We start from the raw sequence: 21051 nt of genomic DNA on the forward strand, positions 1-21051 counted from the left end.
AGTCAGGCTTCAAGGTCTCACCGCAGATCCTGAGTAAAGAGTATGGAAATACATCTACATTGTATCTGAGTAAGGGATGACCCCGATAGATTCTAAAAATGGGGAGAAGTCTTCCTTTCACCTTGGCATGTTTGAAGTGCATGCATGGGGGATCATATGTGGACGAGACAGTAGATCGGTAGGGGGGCAGTTAGCCAAGAAATTGAATCTCGGGGGTGAACATAGTAAACAATACTGTAACAATACAAGATATAAAATACAACCCTATACCAAATTAAGTCTGCATAATACTTAGTACTAAGTTGTTTTCGGTCAGGAGATTTCCATACTGGTTAGCTCCGGTTAGGGCCAAACCCTTCATCACTAGGTTTATGGCGGGTCATTGATATTCAATCCTGTTATGCTAACTTGATTTCCAAGGCTTTTCATTTACTAATTTCCCTTCCAAAGACTACCAAGGGACACCCCTAAGATTAGAAGTGTGTGATACTGGATCATACATGAAATACTCGATTTTTACAGGATGGAAGCACCTTTCTGACGTGAGATGACAATACCAATACCAATACAATTCGTTTTCATCCATTGCTCTCCTTCTTCTTCAGTATATCCGATGATTTGAAAGCTCAGCCATCTGTATAACGAAGATTAAACAGAAGTTCAATCATGTACACAGTAGTTTAGCCGGAGAACAAAATCCCTCATAACAAAAGTAAGTAAGACTCCACTAAATGAAACCCTTAGTACGGATAAAAAAGATTGAGCTCGCTACGACACTAGACTGGACTTGATCTAGTTGCTATGGTAAATAATGAATAATGGATAATGAAAATAATAGTGGGAAAATAGTATTGTTACTATTGGCGCAGGAACAGATCCCAGTGGGGTCATTGGAAAATCCATGGAAGAAGTGAACTTGTGGCGAGTGGGAGTGACTTAGTCAGAAATAGAGATTTTTATTAAATTTCAATTTTCGAAAATTCAGTATTTTCAAAAATACATAAATTTCAAGGCTAAGCCTAAGCCGACAATGCCGTCCTCCCGTGTATCGTCCCCTCTACTTCTATACTTCCATATTCCATATTCCATATTTCAATATCTTCCTCCCCCACCATTTCTCCCCTCCTACAAATATTCACATTCACATTCTTCGCTTCTAATCTCCTCAATCTTAACTCTTGGCAAGAAGCCAAGAAGCCAAGAAACTATCGATACTACCTCTCCGGCCCTCGACTGCCATTCCTCTGGGATTCAATTATTCTTCTTACCCTTTTACGTTCAAGAATATCCCCACGTCAATCCCAAGTCATGTTTTGTATATCATGACCGGCGTCCTTCGCGGGGCTTGATTACTTCACTGTTGTATCCATTTGATATTGACAGTCCTATTCGAGCATATACTTCGTGACCAGTCCGCCACCTACTACTATTGCTACATCGATATTTTTTTTGTCTTCTTTTCTTTTTGCTCGAAAAAGTCAAACCTATCTCTGTCTTAAAATATGGCTCAAAGGCGCGGTAGTGACCGTCCTTTCTCATTTAACAATCTATTAAAGATGCTTCTCTCACCCAACTCGTCGTCAACCCCATCTCACGACGAGGCCGACGTGCCAGAGGACTTGGATGAACCCCCCGATCACCACCTCATACACTCATCACATATTCACCACGAAGACGCCGTCGTCTTCGCCCCAATGGTTAACAAGAAGGAATCACTTCTCACTCGCGCTTTGAAGAGTAGTCCGGAAATGTCCCCAACCGAACCACACCCATCCCTCCACGACTCCATCTACACAAACCGCTCCTACCCTTTTAGTAACATCAGTGGTGTTTCTACGGCTGAGCTTACCAGCGATGGTGGCATGACCAGTCCCTCCCTGTCGAACACTCCCAGCCCTCCCCTTCCCCCTCAGATGATGGCCAAACACATCTCTTTTAGAAGAGAAGTCACCGTTTCTCCCAAAATCCAGGTCGGCACAACCGGTGAGACGACTGTCGAGGCCAACTTGGGACGTAAGCGTTGCATCAGCTTCGCTTGTGGTCGCAAGACCAACGATGCCGTAGCACGAAAACCCTCCGTCGCGTCTATTACCACACCTAATTCCGCCAAAGAAAGCCCCCAATCCGTTACGCGCAAATCTACTCTCACCTTCGTATGCCCCGGTCGTCAGCCCGCAATTCAAAGAGAGCGTTCTCCCACACGGAAGAACGTGTTCCGTTCGCGGTGCCGCGGCTCCCCTGCCCCTGTTGCGCGCAAAACCTCTCTTACCGCAGAAGTCTCGGAGAAGAGCAAGCAGAAGGTTCTGGGCATCACTACGAGTGGACTGGGTAAATTTGAAGTCTCCGAGGCCACTCGCTTCCACGAGTTCGCTAGCTCTTTGGACGAGGACGATGAGTGGGTCAAGACGTCAAGAACGGATTTCGCCGAGAAAATCACTCTTAATGACTGTATGAAGAAAGAGAACGCAATCCGACGTCTTGGCGAAGAGGCGGAGGAAGAGGCGCAAGAGGAAGAAGATGAGATTGAAGACATTGCGGACGATGATTCCACCGTTCACGATTTTTCTTCCGACGACGGCAACGAGTCCGACAATGAGGAGGGATTTGCAGAATCGGATAATGACGACGATGGCTCCGATTACGAGTGGTGGGCTCCATCAGCCAATGTATCCGATTCCAACATCCCAGCCATTGACATCGCGGCTCCAGCCATAGGACGTCGTGCTTCCAATACCTCCGTCGACTCGATGACTGATGACCATACCCATTGGCTACCGGCACCGGTTCGAAGGATACCTGGCTTTGGTTTCGGCCGTCGCATTTCCAACTCTAAGCCGATCAAGATGCGCCCGCGGACCCCAAAGTTGCCCGACAGCACGGACTTTGTATGTGGAACTCTGGACGAGGATCGTCCTCTCGAGGCTGCCTATAAGTCGTGTCTGGAGCAACGGCGTCTGTCGAGGCACGTCTTGATCCCACAGGACATCGACCCCAGCTTCCCAACCAGTGATCCTGAGAACGAGGAAGATATCGAGGATCTCTCTGAAGAAGATACCTCTGATTCAGAGCCCGCTCGTGGTCGCGCGGAGGTACCAGTACACAAAGCATCCCCCCTTAACTCGCCCAAGCGCCTGGTCTCTCCCCCTCCGCCAGGTCGTAGGAATGGCCGTACGTCGCCGAAGCGACTCAAGTCTCCTCCCCCTCGTCCTCGGGCCAAGTCCCCGTCTCCCAAGAAGTGGAACTTTTCGGAGGATATGCCCGTGGTTGAGTCGACTCAAGGGGTGAACATTAGTCATCTAGTTCAACGACACCCCTTGATCCGCACCAAGTCGCTACCTCGGACTCCGAACCCATTCTTCACAAGCTTGGACAAGTCGCACCGGTGGGTTGGAATCCCACCATTGACTGAGTCACCGGAGCGGGAACATTCCCGCACACGCGAGCTACACACTCGAGGACCCATCGACATAGTTGAGGGTCTCGAAAAGAAGCGCCAGAAACGCAAAGAAAAGTTCTGGCGCCAACACTGCCGCAAAGCTGCCAAAGAGCAGCTGGAGCGGCGGCCGATTCCCGGCAAGGGAGCCGAACGGATGAAGGAGCTTGGCCTCGAAGTTGCAGAGAGGTGCAGAGCTTATGGTGTCGGTGAAGATACCCAGCTCGTCCTATCCGTTTAAGGCTCCCATAACCAATGGACTCAAAATCCCCCAACCCCCTTTCTCTAAAGTACATATTATATCTTCCTCTTCATCATCATCTCTCTTTAGCCGGTTTGGAAACCAGCTACCCCTTCGTTCAAATATATATATATTTATACATATATATATTTATATATATGTCAAACCAACTTGACATCCATTGATTGGTTTCACTTTCACTTTTTTTTTCCTTTTTCCTTTCTCCTTTTCATCCTTTTTTTATAATTATATATCCTTGGGGGATATGTCCTTTGTTTTCATTTTGCGCTCTCGTTTTCACCCGTCATTTATTCAGGAGGTTTCATCGTTTTCCTTTCCTGCATTGGTGGCCGTGGTTTGCATATACCCCTTATCTGAATTTGCTGCATTGTGGATAAAGCGGGCTGATCGAGTCAGCACAGAAGGCTCCAACGCCGTTCTAAATACTAGAATACCAAATAATTTCTCAAGCATGATATCCCTATGTAATCCCATTGTAAACGATAGATCAGTTTTATAAGGTTCTCTTTCTATAAGCCGTCGCAATACCGTCCTGCAAAAGCGCCACAGCCGATTGATTGCCTCAGGCATCAAACGTCGTCCAATGGATTCCCGAAAACAACATCAACCTGTCCACTCTTCATTTACCCATTTCCCATCCCACCATCTCCTCCCTCAGCGCTATCGTGCTAACGACATAATAATCTTTGCGCTTCCATAAACTCATCCGAACCTTTCCTCTTTCACCATGTGGATCATCAACTGGTGTAAGTAGTTTTCCCCCCATCAACATCGGCCAGGCCAACCACCTCCAAACCAGAAACACAGTGAGAGAAGAACTGCTTCAGACTTAACGAGTCCATTCCTTAAATCACAGAACCACTTCTCCTGGGAAGTTCACAGTGTCTTCTGGTACCGGGGTATAGGCTGACATTCGCCATGACCGGGCTCGTGATCACGAATTCACGTCCGAATCCATTTCAGCATTTGCTAAGACAAGTTTCACATTTTAGTCTACGATGTCCTAGCCTCTCTTGGCCTCCTTAACAAGCACGCCAAGCTCCTCTTCCTCGGTCTCGATAATGCCGGCAAGACCACCCTGTTGCACATGCTGAAGGTGAGCTTGAAGACCTAGCATAGTGCCAAAGACGAACAAGAAAAGGAACACAAACTGACCGGCATCTATAGAACGACCGTGTCGCCGTCCTCCAGCCAACCGCCCACCCAACCTCCGAGGAACTGGCCATCGGCAACAACCGCTTCACAACTTTCGACCTGGGTGGTCACCAGCAGGGTGAGTCCCACTCACAATCAAATCCATCCCAAAAAAAAAAGCAGCACGCTAATGTTATAACCATCTAGCCCGTCGTCTGTGGAAGGATTACTTCCCTGAAGTCAGCGGCATTGTCTTCCTAGTCGACGCCAAGGACTACGAGCGATTCCCAGAGTCCAAAGCTGAGCTTGACGCCCTCCTCGCCATGGAAGACCTGGCCAAGGTTCCCTTCCTCGTTCTCGGCAACAAGATCGATCACCCCGATGCTGTTAGTGAGGATGATCTGCGCCACCAGCTCGGTCTGTACCAGACTACTGGTAAGGGCAAGGTTCCTCTTGAGGACATTCGGCCTATCGAGCTGTTCATGTGCAGTGTTGTCATGCGTCAGGGTGAGTCTTACATCTAGTATTTTGGGTTGTGCCCTGTTCCTGTGCTGACTGTCTTGTTAAGGTTACGGCGAGGGCATCAGATGGTTGTCCCAGTATGTCTAAATAGACAAGTCGATACGAACGCACCCGAACCCGAACCCGAACCCGAACCCGAATTCGAACCCGAAACCCCTTCATCAAATCCACCACGTGTCATTCATCATATTCTATTCATCCGAGAATAAACTAGATGTTCTTCAAATTGTTTGAACGTGGTATCATGCCTTCCATTCCAACACCTCTACCATCCCTCATCCCCATTCCCTGCAATTACAAATTGCGTAGCTCTCGTGAGCTCTTGTGAGCTCCAACTTTTTCTCCCCCGTTTTTCTTGCTCAGGTCATGTTTGATGTGTCACTCTGTATGTACCCAATGCATTTTTTATCGTGTCTATTAGCCGACATTATTCATGCTATAATATTCATCAAAAAGTAACAGCTTCCGAGTATCTTTTTTTCTGATTGTAGACGCTGTAGACATGGACTGGGATTGGCTCTACTAATGTGAACTCGAGGCGCTCCTTCGCTGAGATAGAGTATGGAAAAAAAAATCTACTTTGTACTATGTTACATATTACAGCGGTGTAATTCTACATCTACATCTACATCTCGTACTCTGAAGATCAATAGAGAGACATAGGATCAATTCAATTCAAGACACACCGGTAAGACAGAAACCAGATAAAGATAATATGACCAAGTTCCAGTTTTCTTCAAGGTATGCCGAGACTAAAACATTTCCTTCCAGATGATAAGAAAAGAACTAAAGCACACAGGGGAAGAAGCAGCACAAAGAGATGGAGGGGAAGGAAGAAAAGAAATAAAAAAAGGACACAGGGGAAGAAAAAGACTCAAGGAATAGATAAAAAAGAGAGCCTTCCGCTCCGGAAACACAGGTTCGCACGAGTCGGCCAGCGGCCAGAAATGGATAGACGGGTTTTCGCATTGTCGCACCAGGTTAAGACCTGGCTGTTGTTTAAGAGACGAGGGGGAGGGGAGGCTTGATCGGGGAGGTTAAGAAAATTATCGTGAATTGAGAAGAGTTGGGGATTGTTTACTCGGCTGCCCTGCTGTTGCATGAGGGTTCTTCGGTCGTTTCATCGATTCGTCGGGGTCGGTAGGATTGGATTGGAACTCGCGGATATTGTAGGAAGAAAGGGGATGGGGATCATTCGTGGTAGTTGTTTATCGATGAGATTTTGATGGCTTATCTCCGCCCGAACCTGCTGCACATAGGAAAGCTCGTATCGTATCCTTTACTTCTTCTTTTGCATTTGCATTTGCTTGCGTGGAGGAGTGACCGGCGCGCCACCGTAAACGCTAACGTACTTTTGTTTCTTCTCGGCAGGTTTGAGAATCTAATTGGGCAATTAGTCATGGGAATTTGGGTAACGTGGATTTGAAATCTCAAAACTTACCTGGAAGGAGCAGAGCAAGCTCTCGTCGACGCTCATCATAGCACCAGCATTGTCAAATTCACCACAGTAGTTTGGTGCACTGAAAAGCGTGACGAGCTGGCGCTTGGAGAAGAACTCATATCCATCTTCCACAACCTGGTGCGCACGGCATATCAAGTCCATATCGTGTTTCTGGAGGAAGCGAGAAACCACATCGGGTCCGAATGTGAACGAGACACCTCGGTCGTTCTCGCTCCAGCCGGTAATATCCTTATCGGGATCGGACCACAGAAGATCGCAGAGAAGACCGCAGTCAGGAATCTAGACAAGTCAGTAATCTTGGATCTGAGCCGGATGAGCTCAATGGCACCAGCGCTTGGCCACTTTTATCCAGTCCCAAGACAAACCCGTGCCAGAGGGAAGTCAGTATTAGAAAATGGAAAACTTACATCAGTGGGACGCATAACTCGGCGGATTTGTTCCATGGAGTTCAGATCGGGGCTCAGTCCACCGTGCATGGTGAAAATCTTCTCATCAATGATTGCCGCAATGGGCAGGCAGTTGAAGCAGTCAGTGAAAGTCTTCCAGAGCTTGATGTTGTAGCGGCGCTTGCACTCGTCGTAGAAACCGTAAATACGGTTGATGGAGGCGCACTCGTGGTTACCACGCAGGATAAAAAAGTTTTCAGGGTATTTAATCTTGTAGGCCAAGAGCAGGCAGATGGTCTCAAGCGACTGCTTACCGCGGTCGACATAATCACCGAGGAAGAGGTAGTTGGCCTCTGGAGGGAAGCCACCGTATTCGAACAAACGCAAAAGGTCGTAGTATTGCCCGTGGATATCACCGCAGATCTGCGGATGAAATTGGTTAATTGATGGATTTAATGTGTAATGATCCACGCGATTCACGCACCTTGATGGGAGCCTCAAGTTCCAGAAGGATAGGCTGAGAGATAAAGATCTCACGAGCCTTTGTGCAGAGAAAGCGGATCTCTGATTCCAACAGCTGAACCTGCTTGCCGGGTCGGCTGCCCCTCACCTCCAGCAGACGGTCAATGATGGAGTCGAGGTCAACTTCTTGGTCGGCCATTTTGAAGAGTCAACGAGGACAAGAAGAAAACAAGAAAAGCACGAAGTGAAGCGGAAAAAAGAAAAAAAAGGAAAAAAAAGCACGCGCGGGGAAGAGATGGCTTCTGGGGCGGATGAGTCTCGATGACGCGGCTATGTTCTTCAATGAGAGTGAGTTGTTAGCGATGTGAACAAATTTGACGAGGGGCGCCAGTCCAGTTCGCAAATTCTGATTTAGAATCCACGGGGGTAAAAGGCGCGTTTCCAATGACGAATTTTTCCAAATTGAAAATTTTGGCATGTAAACACAGTGGATTAAATCAGAGGTGAGAGAATAAAAGAACTTACCAATTAATAATAAATGAGAGCAGAGACTCAAGGATCTGAAGGCCTTGCGGCCGCGTAGTATTTGGAATCTGGCAAAGAAGCCAGAGAAAGAGAACGGGGCGCCTCTCAACAGAGATTTTTTCGATTATTGAAATCGGGCAGAAGAGATGACTCGTAAGCACGGTCGCAAGAGTTTTGATCGTGTGTTCTTCGTTGAAGAACCTGAAATCGAGCAGGATGGAAGGGAGGGGGCGAACCGAGTTTGGGGTTGGCGAGATTTTCAGGAAAAGGGAATCAATCCAGGGAGAAAAAAACAAAACCTCTCTTTGCTTTGTATCAAGCGATGACAAAGCGAAAAGTTGGACGTTGAGAAAAAAAAATGTGTTTGGAGAGTCTCGACGAGATGAAGAGAGGAGAATCTTGCACAGGGAGAGAAAGCGGGAAGTTCCAGGGCTTGTGTTTGCGGTGTTTGGTTTCTCGTTATAGATCGACTACACTAAGGTAATTCAATCAAAATAAAAGATAATAGATAAGCGCTTCTTGATATCTAAGATGTACGGATAATCATATTCATAGTCTTACCAATATTCATGTTCATCTACACTGCTTTGCCACTTACCTAGGTAGCTTGATGGAGGGGCTCGCATCCATAAACACTCCTTGATCACAACTTTTTATAGCTTTCTTCAAGCCCCGCAACTTCCATCTTCTTCCGGTCTTGATTTGAATTGACGAGTTGAGTGTTAATATCATTGTTTGATCTCCACTCTGCACTGACCCGGAGTGTTCAGAGCTGCCGAACATAGCCGTGCTTCCCATTGGATTATTAAGAAACCTTGGAATGGTTTTAGTATCTGATACGTACTACCGTAAAACACAGACTCTACAGAATCGTTGATCAACTGGTATTATTTTGAGATTCATAGCGTCATGCCACACATGGCTCGGGAAACAACGCAGAGGAACGCTGGCCAGAAACGAAAGAACAGAGGGGAATAAGAGGGAAAACCGCCAACGCCAACATACAATACACGCGCGCTCTAGAGAAATTTGTCTTCAAGGTACCCTCCAAAAAATGAGAAAAATGGAAATCAAAATGCCAGAAAGCTGCGCGAAAAGGGAAAAGGCAAAAAGCAGAAGCCGTAAATGGTCATACATGCCACCCAACGTAAGTCATTCAGTCAATTAGACGCCAGAAAAGGAAAAGAAAGAAATGCAACGAGTAGTTCTGAAAGAACACTCCGGAGGGGAGATATGAAGAGAAAGTCCTCTGCCGTAAGACATACGGTATAGGGGGATATGGGTTAGAATATGAGATGAAGTGGAATGATGCGAAGGATAGCATGTAAAAGTGTTTATCCGGTCAAGGTCCGTCCTCCACTCAGAATAGCGTGGCTAGAAGCACGAGCCAAGGGCGGAGTTGGGATGGCTGGGTGATCTAAGCCCGGACCTGTCAGGCGAGTCGGATGTTGTTTGGGGGAACCGTCCCATGATCGGTCTCCCAGGGCAGAAATCCAATTCTGACCCACATCCTGTCGAAGAGCCTCCAATTGTTGACGACATAGCTCTTCATCCAATGACCAGTCCCGTCCGGATGTCAATGGCACCACAGGCTGTAGAGGGGAGGGATTAGAGAAGTGAACGGGCTTAGTAGGTGGACTCTGGACGCTCGATGAGGCAGACTGCACAATGCTGTCAGATTTACTTGCGTGTTCAAATGGTGGTGCCAAAGTCGGTTGGTTCGGGTTCAGTACTTGTTGAGTCGGTACAACGGACGTCACACTGCCGAGACCGTCGGTGGCGAATGGGTTGGTCGTCGATGTGTCCACGATGCGGCGCCGCGGAGTCCTCTTGCGACGGTTGGTGCCTTCGTTTTCATTTCGAGCGGTAGCCTTTGCAGTCTCCTGGTCATTTTCTGTAGGTTTGAGAAGCGGAATACCCTGGATAATACCTGGACTGGCAGCTTTGTGGACGACGGCCGATTGATCGACCAAAGTTGGGCGCACCACCGGGGCGCTCTCGGGCTCTGCAATTCGATCAACCAGCTGCTTTCGCTCGGTGAAGCCTGGGCCGCGGCAATCAATGATCAGATCCTCGGAATAGCCAGGGGTGCGGCGGAAGAGATTCATGATGACGACGCGGTAGTTTGGGTGGGTCTTCACAAATGGATTTCCCGTCACCCAGATCTCTCGGATTTCAGGAAGACTAGTCAGTCGGGCCATCTCTGTTGGGTCCATGAGATTATTGTCTCGAAGATCCAGTCTCTCCAGAGAGAGAAGTCGTTCAATGCCGGCCAGCGAGCGAAGTCGGTTGCCTCGGAGATTAAGTGCAGTAATAGCAGGCAGAGGGCTTCGAGTCAGGGAGTGCAGGGACTCAATCATGCAGTGCGACAGGTTCAAGGCACGCAGCGCCATGAGGGATGACAAGCTATCCGGAATCTCGGTGAGGAGGTTCGCTGACAGATCCAATGAATTCAGAGTATTAGCCACGGGTGCAAGGCTTGAAGCAGAGATTGCGGTCAAAGAGTTTTCTGGGAGGCCCAAGTGTCGCAAGAATCTCCATTTGGAGGGTGATAGAAGACCAGACGCAAGGTTCGCCGAGCTTCCCGATCGTTGATAGCCGCCAGAGTTATCACTCGAGTTGGAACTGCCTGAGCCTGTGCGATGGATACGCGACGATTGTCCTCGACTGTGGCGGTGGTGACTATGCTTGGTGGTGGGACGAGTCGGCGAGCTGCTGTCGGCCCGGTTGCGAATTGTGGTACCCTCGGAACCGGCTCGCATCATTGGAACAGATCCAGGGCTTGTGCTGCTTCCCAGGGCGGTCTCCGCAACAGGGGAGCCAGGGGCGGATATAGAGGAATGGGAACTGAGGACTGGTTGACTGGCGCTGTTGGTCCATCCAATGGGAGGTGAATGTTGATGTTGCGACTTGCCCGATCGGCGACGACGCTTGTCGATATCGTCCAACACGATTCTGATCAACAGATCGGCCGGGTCATCTAGATGAGCCCGTTTGATGGTGAGGGTGCGGAGCTGCTCCGACAATCGGTCCCAGCCGAAAAAGGAACGATAGTCAATGTCAATGATCTCTAAGGCGCTCAAATTTTTGAATGAATGCAAAGGCACCGCCGTGTCAAATGGGAATTCTTCATACCCGCTAATCAAGCGGGCACGGTGGTCAGGGGCCAGACGTAGGCAAGGGATTTTGGTGAAGGCTGAGTACAGGTACTTCATATCCGCCTCCAGGGCGACTTTGGCTTTTTCGGACTTAGATGGAGTGTCTTTTGATCCCAAGCCGAAGGAGGACCAGAGCCCGCTCATGCCGGACATGACACTCCGAACGCTGGAAATTGAATGAATGGAGTCCCGGTCGCCCTTGGAGCGCTGAGGTTTGTTGAGGAAGGAAACATATGACTGGGAGACTTCGGTCTGGATATTCTCCAGCCGGACGTTCATAGGCCCCACGGCAATAGACAGTTCCTCGAAGCGAGAAAGTAGGTAGAAGAGGTGATGCGGGGTTAGGGTGAGTTTTGCAGGTTTGATGTTTTCAGATGTGAATTTTAATGACCCAAAGGACAAGGCTGAAGCCAGAGTCAACGAACTAGAGAAGCCCGAACTCGCGGACGAGCCGGTAGGTGATTGCGGAGCGGCGGCATTGGATTGCCGCCGAAGTTGAAGGGCGTTAGCGAGCGCCTTCTCGTGTGTACGGACGAAGCTGGCTAGGTTCTGTGAGGATTCAAGTATTGTCAGTATACCAATGGACAAACTTATCAATTCATGACTCATTGAATCATTGACTTGGCCTTTTTTTTGGAGGGTAAGGCAACTTACCTTGATGAAGAGTTGTCCATCTTCAGCATTCGGCTTCTCCATGATAGAAAAGAGGGTTGGGTGGAAATGAAAGGACCCAACGAAGAAGATGAATCGCTTAACAGATGTTTTCAATGATCGACATTGTGCTGATGCGACCAGAAAAAAAAAAAAGATCTCGTCGTGTCGCCTAGGGGACTGGATGTGGAAGTGGAGTTAGCGGGTTGCCTCGAGATACAGAAAAAAAGGAAAGAAGCAAAGAAAAGACAGAAATAAGTACACACAAGAAGAGACAGAATATGTACCCCAAGGGATCGGAGGTCGAAATCCTAGATCTCGAGATGGGGTAAGAGAAGGTTGAAGGGGGAAGATTTGGTGGCACGGGGTAACCGCTAAATAAGAATGGAGTCTGATCCAAAAGATAACAGAAAAAGTATTATCTGTTTTCTGTTTTCTGTTTTCTGTTTTCTATTTTCTATTTTCTCATTTCTCTTTTCTCGGGGCTAATTCCATCCGTCATATTATTTTTGTTTTTAGTAAATTTAGTATCATTTCTAGTGGCCTCCCTCCCCTTACTCTTTCTAATTATTCTCTTATTCTATTAATCCTCCACTATTCTTCCAAGACTCCAAGTTTTCAAGATTTGCACTCGATCCCATCATAATGTTTCATCCTCAGTAAGATCTATGGAATACCCCTATTCCTACATAAATACGGAAACTCGGAGATGTTACTAAAACTAATTCCTGCAGGGACACTAAACCTGTATAGGTAAGTCGAGAGTACAGAATAACACAACCGTTTTGTCCCCTCTTTTCTAACCATGGATTCTACTTGGTTAATTAGCGATCTCTTACATATTCTGATGTACCGGAAGTATAATTTAATTCCTAGATTCCACATAAGTAGGTAGAGAATAATAATAATAAAATAGTAATATACGAAGTAGGATAATAATAATAATAATAATAATAATAATAATAAAGTAAAAACACCCACTTAGCCGCTTCATATGCACAATCCTTTAGTGGCGTACGGATGTTGATCTCAGGCCGTGCAGGACCGGCTGAGAAAAATTCATATGGCGCAGTTCAACGCTTGGTTGCCCCATACTTGGCCCGCTTTGGTCAACGTTTACATTACTACGAAGTACAATATTTTTGACATACACAGTAATCACACTGAATATCTACTACAACTATTCATCAGATTCATTACATTCTAATATATCAGATAAAATCCACCTCTGCTCGTTTAATACATATATCAAGCACAATCAGAGCGGAGACTATACTAGTGCTATCTAGGATGAACCGGGTCACCTCGCACTGACATCTGATCCATTTCGCATAGTGGAGCATCCTTGGTACTCGGTACACTGTACACTCGTTGATGACTGACATCAATCCTTCATACGGTTGGATACCCACATCCCATACATCCCACCTCCATCATCATCTTGACAAATGTATCCTCATATATTTACTATGTACCCAGTACCAATTATTCCTACACCGCTTACATTTCTCACGATTTAGCGTCATCAAACCCATGGTTTCCTCTATCTTCCCGTCCACTACAATTAGTTTCATCTATGTGACGCGGGACGCATAGATATTGCAGATGCAGTTGACAGATCGTGCCATGACTATGGGCGTATCTGTATGGAGTAATTTGAGTTAATATCGCGAAGTATAGTATACGAATGCGAGTCTACGTCTTGATTCGTCCTACATAGTACCTACTTACTTATCTACTTAATACATGAAATCATATCCCTGGGGCAGATCTTAAAGCGCGGGGTATATTAAGGGGATTAATTTCTATACATTCTTTTTACCCCTCATCCCTATGGACGCCTCTTGACGCTTGAATAAACGTCAAATCCTACGCAGAGAAGCTGAAGTCTGCGAGAAAGGGAGCTCATATGCAGACATCCTTGCAGCCACATGCACTAGGATCACGCTACGACAGAACCCTATCAGTGGCATGGGTTGAATTTGATTAACTTTTTCAATTCCAGTAGGTATTCTAGTATTCCATTCCACCAAGGAATTCAGGAATGTGTACTCCGTATAGTTCGCACATGGAATACTTATGAAAAGGCCCACAACTGATCATCTGGATCGACCCGCCTTCTACGTTTTATAGCGAAGTATGGAGTATGCTAAACGCCTTTACACCTTCATTTACACAGGGCTGCCCACTGTCAATGGCCAGTTTGACCCCACCTTCAATCCACAAGGATATTAAGTACGATGATATGCCAGCGAGGAGTATGATTGGTGAGATACGGCAAGGTCATTTTGCTGCCAAGTCATGGCGGCTTTGCTGAAGTAGTAGTCCTGCTTTTTGTTTTGACAGCCCCTCGGCCGCGCATACGGTGCGCCACTGAAATTCGCTGGATCTTCAAGGCCAAACCTGGATGGTTGGAAGGGAGGAAGGCTTTCCTTTTTTTTTTTTTGTTTTTTTCATTTTCATTTTTATAGTTTTATGATACTCTGTAATTTGTATTGTCAATATCTCTGTGCCTATCGTGTAATCGAACGAGGAACACTGAGTTCAGGGCTGAGACTTGTTCTGAAATTACACGAGGGGGCTGAGATAGAAAATTGAATGCAATAATAGTATTCCTTGTTAGTACTATTTCTCCCTCTTCATAGGTACTGGCTGCTTTTTGGTAAAAGTCCGTATCAATCAAGTATTATATAAGCAGCATAACCTGATTCGCTTATTTAAACCTAGTCTAAGTCTAAAATAGTAAGATTTTGGTAATCGAAGTTTAAACATCCACTACGATCTCATGATTCCGATTGTTTAAGCTCAGATGATTTACTCCATAATACCAAGCTTGACCCCGTGACCCAAAGAACTACTCTCTCTTAATACAATATAATAAACAGGAGATCAATACACCTACTGACCTTAGGATCAGTCATTCCCTCAGTAATCTTACTCCTGCCACGAGGCCGAGAGTCTTGGAAGATGAGAGTGTAACTATTTTATAATGAATATATGATGTCGTTTGTAATAGCAGATTCACAGACCTGATATCTACCAACTCAGATGCTTGATATGGATGCGTTTCTCTTTTATGTTGTCTATCTAGATATCTTCGCTGAAGAGTTCTGCTTAATTTCTTCCATATGACCTCGCTGATTTTCCGGTTATACTATCCCGTTATGATCTATGAGCACAGGGTAGAATATCAAGTGTTCGGGAAACCTCTCGATCTAGTGGCTCGAGCTCGTCTGGCCGCAACGATAATGTCTCATGTGGCAGATTGCCGTTGAAACTTTGTATCTATACGACATGATCGAAGATCAGATGTGATCATTCACATTCAGCTGATCTTCAATAAGAATCCAGCAAATTCTTTAGCCTAGTGAGGCTTGAGAATCATGTCTTCTACGATTAACAGCGGAAAGGCTCAGTGAGTTTTCAACATCGTGGGCTCCATTCTAACTTCAGTGGAGACTGGAGTTTGAGACCCGCTACATGACTTCCGGTGTGGGTTAATTAATGATGTAATGGCTCTGATTCTCATCGATTGTTTATCCATAGCCTTTCTATTTTATAGATCGATTTACTCCTGCTTAATTAGTGGCATCCAAAATAGGAAGCCCCGCTGTATAGTTACCAGCCCTTGTACGGAGTAGACGGAGTACTCGGAGGATCGACACGACCACCATCGAAGGGGGAATGACTATGAAAATGAGGCTAATTAACCTTTTTAATGATCCCCCAAGTACATGAGTGAATAGAGTTGTGAGTATGAGTTATGTAGAAATCAAGTAACACGGCCGAGCATGAATCATGTATGAACTTCCGATATCGCGGTGCTCAGGTGGGCCATGCGGCTAACAGAAGAAGCCCATAGGATGCTTTCCTGCCCCTCCCTTTCAGTCCCACTTCGGCTCACGACCGAGAAAATTTGTGATTTTTTAATAAAATTCTTATGCACAGACTAACCAATCAGACTTCCAACTGTAAATCTATTCTTAAGATTGAAATAAGCTAGCATCTAGCGGTGAAGGGTATGCCGTGCTTGACCGGTTTCAAGCATTACCTCTGCAGTGACGTTGTGCTGGCATACCAACCAGTTACCGATTAGGGACGGACCACTACAACGTTCATTGTTGTACGGAAATCTTTAGAAATCTCTGATTCTCTCCACTGATGCTTGTGCCGTGTGTGGCAAACTTCCCGAATCTCTTCATTGCAGAAATACTCGAATCATACTTGATGGAAAAGTACTAATTATTGTCACACTGTCAAGCAGAAATTTCACGCAAATCTCCTTCAAATCATTCACCGTAGTTATCATATAGACGAGTACGAAGTAGGTCCTTCATTCCTCTTATCTCCTCTCTCTTATCTTATCTTTCGCGGGGCAATTTCAGCCACATGTCAAGCCACATTGGGAACGCTCATGTGGCTCAAACAGTGGGGTAGCACGTGACAATGACATGAACCTAGGGAAAGCTCCCCCAAACCAGGTTCATGAACAATTGCCACTTTGAGCAACACCATGAATTGAAATATGCCAGACGATAGCAAGGTGCCCTTACAATACGACCCCTATAATCCGGCCAGTCTGCCTGATTATGACAATGAGTTCATCAATCCAGACGACCTGATACGTTTCGAGAAGGCGTTGAACGCCCCAGAAGCATCCCCTTTGACCGCTATTAACGACTGGCGTCCAATCAACCAACGAGTTCGAAAGACCAGAGGCCGCCGCAAAGCTCCAAAACGGAGCAAAGACGAAACAAGGGAGGGCGTTCTCTACACATTGCTGAAATGGCCGTTTCTTCTGACCGTGTTCGCATGGATTGCTATGCTTGCCTTTGGCTATGTTCTGGTTCGAATGTACGTCCTCTGCTATGAGCAATGGGTCACATGGCGTGGTAAGAGGGAGCGCCTCCGTCGAGAACTTCGAGTACAAACCAATTATCCGGACTGGCTGAAGGCAGCTCAGGCCCTGGATGCCTATCTCGGGAATGAACAATGGAAGCAAGTGGACGAGTACGCTTACTACGATCACCTCACAGTCACAAAAGTCGTGGGTCAGCTGAGAAAGCTGCGGAAGGATGTGGAACTGGAGGCGCAACACGAGCCGACCACGGAAATCAGCTCGGCCATAGACGACCTTGAATCATTGCTAGAGGCTTGCGTCAAAAACAACTTTGCTGGAGTGGAGAACCCCCGGATCTATAGTGAATCTTATGTCGGGACCAAGGAACTGGTTCAGGAGTATATCGATGAGGTGCATGCATGCATCCAGCTGGTCTTGGACAGTAAGCAGACCGACATGGAGACCAAATACCGGTTTTTCAAACACCTCGATACAAACTTCGGCCGGACCGCTCTTTGTCTGTCTGGCGGTGCAACCTTCGCCTACTACCACTTCGGGGTAGTCAGAGCGCTGCTGGAGAATGATGTGCTGCCGGAGATCATCACGGGCACATCGGGCGGGGCACTGGTTGCCGGCCTGATAGCCACCAGAACCGATGAGGAATTGAAAAGACTATTGGTCCCCGCGCTAGCACATCGAATCCGCGCATGTAATGAAGGGATCACAACGTGGGTGCGTCGTTGGTGGAAGACAGGTGCTCGGTTCGATACATTAGATTGGGCCAAGCAGTGCAGCTGGTTTTGTAGGGGTTCAACTACATTTCGGGAAGCCTACGAACGAACAGGCCGCATCCTGAATGTATCCTGTGTGCCCTCGGACCCTCACTCCCCCACCATTCTGGCCAATTACCTCACCTGTCCGGACTGCGTCATCTGGAGTGCCGTACTTGCCTCCGCTGCCGTCCCCGGCATTTTGAACCCCGTGGTCTTGATGACCAAAAAGCGCGATGGCACTCTTGCCCCTTACTCCTTCGGACACAAGTGGAAAGACGGCAGTCTTCGGACCGATATACCCATCAAGGCTTTGAATTTGCATTTCAACGTGAACTTTACCGTCGTATCGCAAGTCAACCCTCAGTAAGTTTCAACTCTACAAGATGTGCACAGGTCAAGATACTTACTAAACTTCTCAACAGTATCAATCTATTCTTCTTTAGTTCTCGAGGAACTGTGGGCCGGCCAGTGACGCATCGCAAGGGTCGCGGCTGGCGCGGTGGATTTCTTGGTACTGCCATTGAACAGTACATCAAACTTGATCTCAACAAATGGCTGAAGGTTCTCCGACACCTGGAGCTCCTACCCAGACCGTTGGGTCAAGACTGGAGCGAGATTTGGCTTCAGAAATTCAGTGGTACTGTGACCATTTGGCCAAAATGTATTATCTCGGACTTTGTTCATATCCTATCGGATCCCACGCCGGAAAGGCTTGCACGCATGATCCACGTCGGTCAGCAAAGCGCGTTTCCCAAAATTCAATTCATAACAAACCGACTTAAAATCGAAACCGCAATCATGAGTGGACTAAAGCGATGTTCCCCCACCGGCGGCCGTTCTCTCTCGCCGATCCTATCCCGCAGGCTCGATATCTCAGACCATGAGGACGCTATGGTCGAGCGATTGGATGAAAACTTCCCCGAGCGCAGCGATCATATATACAAGGACGAGCCGCACTACTCGGAACTTTCCGACAGTATCACGCTATCAACGGCATCCTCGCGCCCACGGACCCCGACCTCAAGAAGGGGAAGCGTTATCGAGGAAGTACGTCATCAGTCCGCCGTCTTCTTTGACGATAGGGGTATTAACGGTGACGAGGATACCACGGACACATAAGTATATGCAGCGCTTCGACCTATTCTAGTGGAAGCCCATCTATAATTTCGAGAAAGTTCTTTATCTTTTCTGAACACCTGCAGCTTCGTCCCCATATCAACTTCGGTTTCGACGCGATACGCGACATCAAAGGCGGCTACTGTCGATCTGTCGAGTATGTTGTACACCCGGGCTCCTGGGACATGCAACGTAGTCTTTTGATCGTTCACTACCCCTTTCTGGGCGTATTACATGAGCCCGAACCAGGGTACTCCTTTGAATTCTGTTTTGCTTTTCTCATATGACCATTACGAATTTTCTGTTCTTTCTTTGTTGTATAGCGCTAGAAACGCTGTAATACATGTATCTATATATCTGAGCTTTGAAGATCGTGATATACATTGACAAGCGGGGGTGGCGTCACGAGGCAAAATGACATCAGTTGATGTTCGTCTTTTATGATAAGAATTAAACATTGATTTCATATTCCGTTTTCGTTCATTAGTTCCGATGATCGTTTCCAAGGTTAATTATGTTTAATTAGGTAGATATAGATCGGCCCTAGGCTTGACCTTATTCCATATACGCCTAAGTAGGAAGTTCACAAGAAACTCGGGAAATCAATAATGCCCTCCAGGGCTGATTTAGAGATAGTAAATAGTTTGAGATAGTACTCCTTAACTAGGTACCTAGGTACCATGTTCACATATAATCACGAGGAAGTTTCGGAGTTGCGAAGTTGGAGTCGTACTAACAACAACCCTAATAGGCTACAGCATGCTATTCGATGTCGTTCCAGAAATCTTTATCTAGCTACTTAGAAACCAGATATATAGGTAGGATGGAATTGTTTAGAAGGTTTCCTTCGCTTTTGCATCATAATAATAGTTTACCTATCGAAGGCCGGTAAAGTTGGCAAGAACTTAAAGGGGTGGTGAAGTTAAGCTGAATGAAAATAAACCTGCTGGAGTTGTCATAAAGATCGATGAGAGTTGCAAGAAGGGTGTTGAAGTTGGACTGTAAAGAACTACGTCTGGAGTTACTATAAAGTATTCCCTGTGTCCCTGTGACAAGGGTCAATTTGCTGATCCATCGATAGAATGAATCTTGAGCAGATTTAGTATCAAAAACACAAGAATCGCTATGTTTATTCCAGCCGCTGATACACAAAGCACGGGTATTGGTACCGATAACTTATAGAAAATCTCTGAAGCGAAAGATTCTCTCCGAAGAAATAAAAAGGAGATCCCTTGTATTGTAATAGCTGAAGTTAGAGAGAAAGGCTGGGGCTGCATATAGCCTGGAAAAGGTGGTATCCTGCTGGGAAATGGGTCTGAAAAGTTGCCTGTTGAAGCTGATGGGCACCGATATGGACAGATCTCCAGCCATATAATTGGAGGATCCTCTATAATGAACCCAGAAAGCGTAAATCCAACGAGGGTTTCTTTGGCTTTCGTGAGAAATGGTCTCAGTCCCTCAGATTTGTTTGATGGAGATGGAGCTCTTAAAGTCAATGAAAATGATTTTGCTGAAAGTTTCTTCACTTCAATAGTCTTGCGAGATGGCGAGTCTTTTGAGACGGGAAGCGACTTCGATAAGCAGGTTGATCCAGGTTGGTACATCATTAAATGTATATGGCTGGGGGTTGGAGGCCATCTCAATAAGTCCTCTAGCCCATCTAGAGCAGGCCGAGAGAGGCGTGGTTTTCAATAGAGGGGGTTTCTGGTGTAGGATTGTAAGTCCGTAGATTCTTGATTTTCCGTTTCGTCTTATGAAGAGCTTGTAAGAGTCCTAATGAAGAAGAATTAACCTTGTACACAGCCGTTCCGGTAGAAAGAAACATAAAATCCCGATAATTAATCAGGCAGCTCGAATGGAAGTCGAGAAATCGAAGCTGTTCTTCTGCTCAACCAAAAAGGTTAGTGTACAGTATTCAAATCTAACTGGCGCTAAAAGCCTTTGATTCTGCTCTGTAGAAGATTAGCGCGGGACTTTTCGCATAAACATCTGATAGCATAGTGAATTCAGATAAAGCATCCAAAGGTGTGACCATCCATAACTCTTGAACTCGTTCCCGAAAACTAGATTCGTCGAGGGAGAGGACTTGTAGTTCCCTAATGCTATCGCTTGTCGCAGAGAAGCGAATGATTTTGAAATGTCGACGAGAGATTTCTCCGAATAGTACTTCGTGGATTGTAAGACATGATAATCCGAGATTTTGCGATTCGGAGAGTTGTAAATTGCTGCAGATAGTCAAAATCACTTCGACTGGCAGGGATATGAATGTGATGAGCACTGCAAGTCTTTGGCTGAGCAAGAAGTTGAGAAAAGTGAAGCCTTAGACT

At 46.5% G+C, this 21051-nt stretch overlaps 5 protein-coding genes across 5 annotated transcripts; 3 read left to right on the top strand and 2 right to left on the bottom strand.

The window, feature by feature from the left end:
* Window positions 1-1556: 1556 nt before the first annotated feature.
* Window positions 1557-3674, top strand: N7495_005032 (DUF2457 domain-containing protein; the record flags this gene model as incomplete). Its single annotated transcript, XM_057207683.1, has 1 exon — window positions 1557-3674. One exon carries the CDS (start codon window positions 1557-1559, stop codon window positions 3672-3674), a length of 2118 nt encoding a protein of 705 aa, XP_057061457.1.
* Window positions 3675-4422: 748 nt separating this feature from the next.
* On the top strand, window positions 4423-5438 carry sar1 (Arf family GTPase SAR1; the record flags this gene model as incomplete). Its single annotated transcript, XM_057207684.1, has 5 exons — window positions 4423-4441; window positions 4688-4791; window positions 4863-4968; window positions 5037-5336; window positions 5398-5438. The coding sequence occupies 5 exons, from the start codon at window positions 4423-4425 to the stop codon at window positions 5436-5438; spliced, it is 570 nt and encodes a 189-aa protein (XP_057061458.1).
* Window positions 5439-6630: 1192 nt separating this feature from the next.
* On the bottom strand, window positions 6631-7860 carry glcA (type 1 serine/threonine-protein phosphatase catalytic subunit GLC7; the record flags this gene model as incomplete). Its single annotated transcript, XM_057207685.1, has 4 exons — window positions 6631-6732; window positions 6793-7092; window positions 7221-7622; window positions 7684-7860. 4 exons carry the CDS (start codon window positions 7858-7860, stop codon window positions 6631-6633), a joined length of 981 nt encoding a protein of 326 aa, XP_057061459.1.
* Window positions 7861-9520: 1660 nt separating this feature from the next.
* N7495_005035 (leucine-rich repeat domain-containing protein) lies at window positions 9521-12040 on the bottom strand (the record flags this gene model as incomplete). The annotated part of the gene is made up of 2 exons (XM_057207686.1): window positions 9521-11893; window positions 11999-12040. 2 exons carry the CDS (start codon window positions 12038-12040, stop codon window positions 9521-9523), a joined length of 2415 nt encoding a protein of 804 aa, XP_057061460.1.
* Window positions 12041-16520: 4480 nt separating this feature from the next.
* N7495_005036 (patatin-like phospholipase domain-containing protein) lies at window positions 16521-18727 on the top strand (the record flags this gene model as incomplete). Its single annotated transcript, XM_057207687.1, has 2 exons — window positions 16521-17971; window positions 18031-18727. 2 exons carry the CDS (start codon window positions 16521-16523, stop codon window positions 18725-18727), a joined length of 2148 nt encoding a protein of 715 aa, XP_057061461.1.
* Window positions 18728-21051: the final 2324 nt, after the last annotated feature.

This window comes from Penicillium taxi (genome assembly GCF_028828555.1).
Source record: "Penicillium taxi strain IBT 34144 chromosome Unknown utg000004l_segment0_segment0, whole genome shotgun sequence".
Taxonomy (NCBI): domain Eukaryota; kingdom Fungi; phylum Ascomycota; class Eurotiomycetes; order Eurotiales; family Aspergillaceae; genus Penicillium; species Penicillium taxi.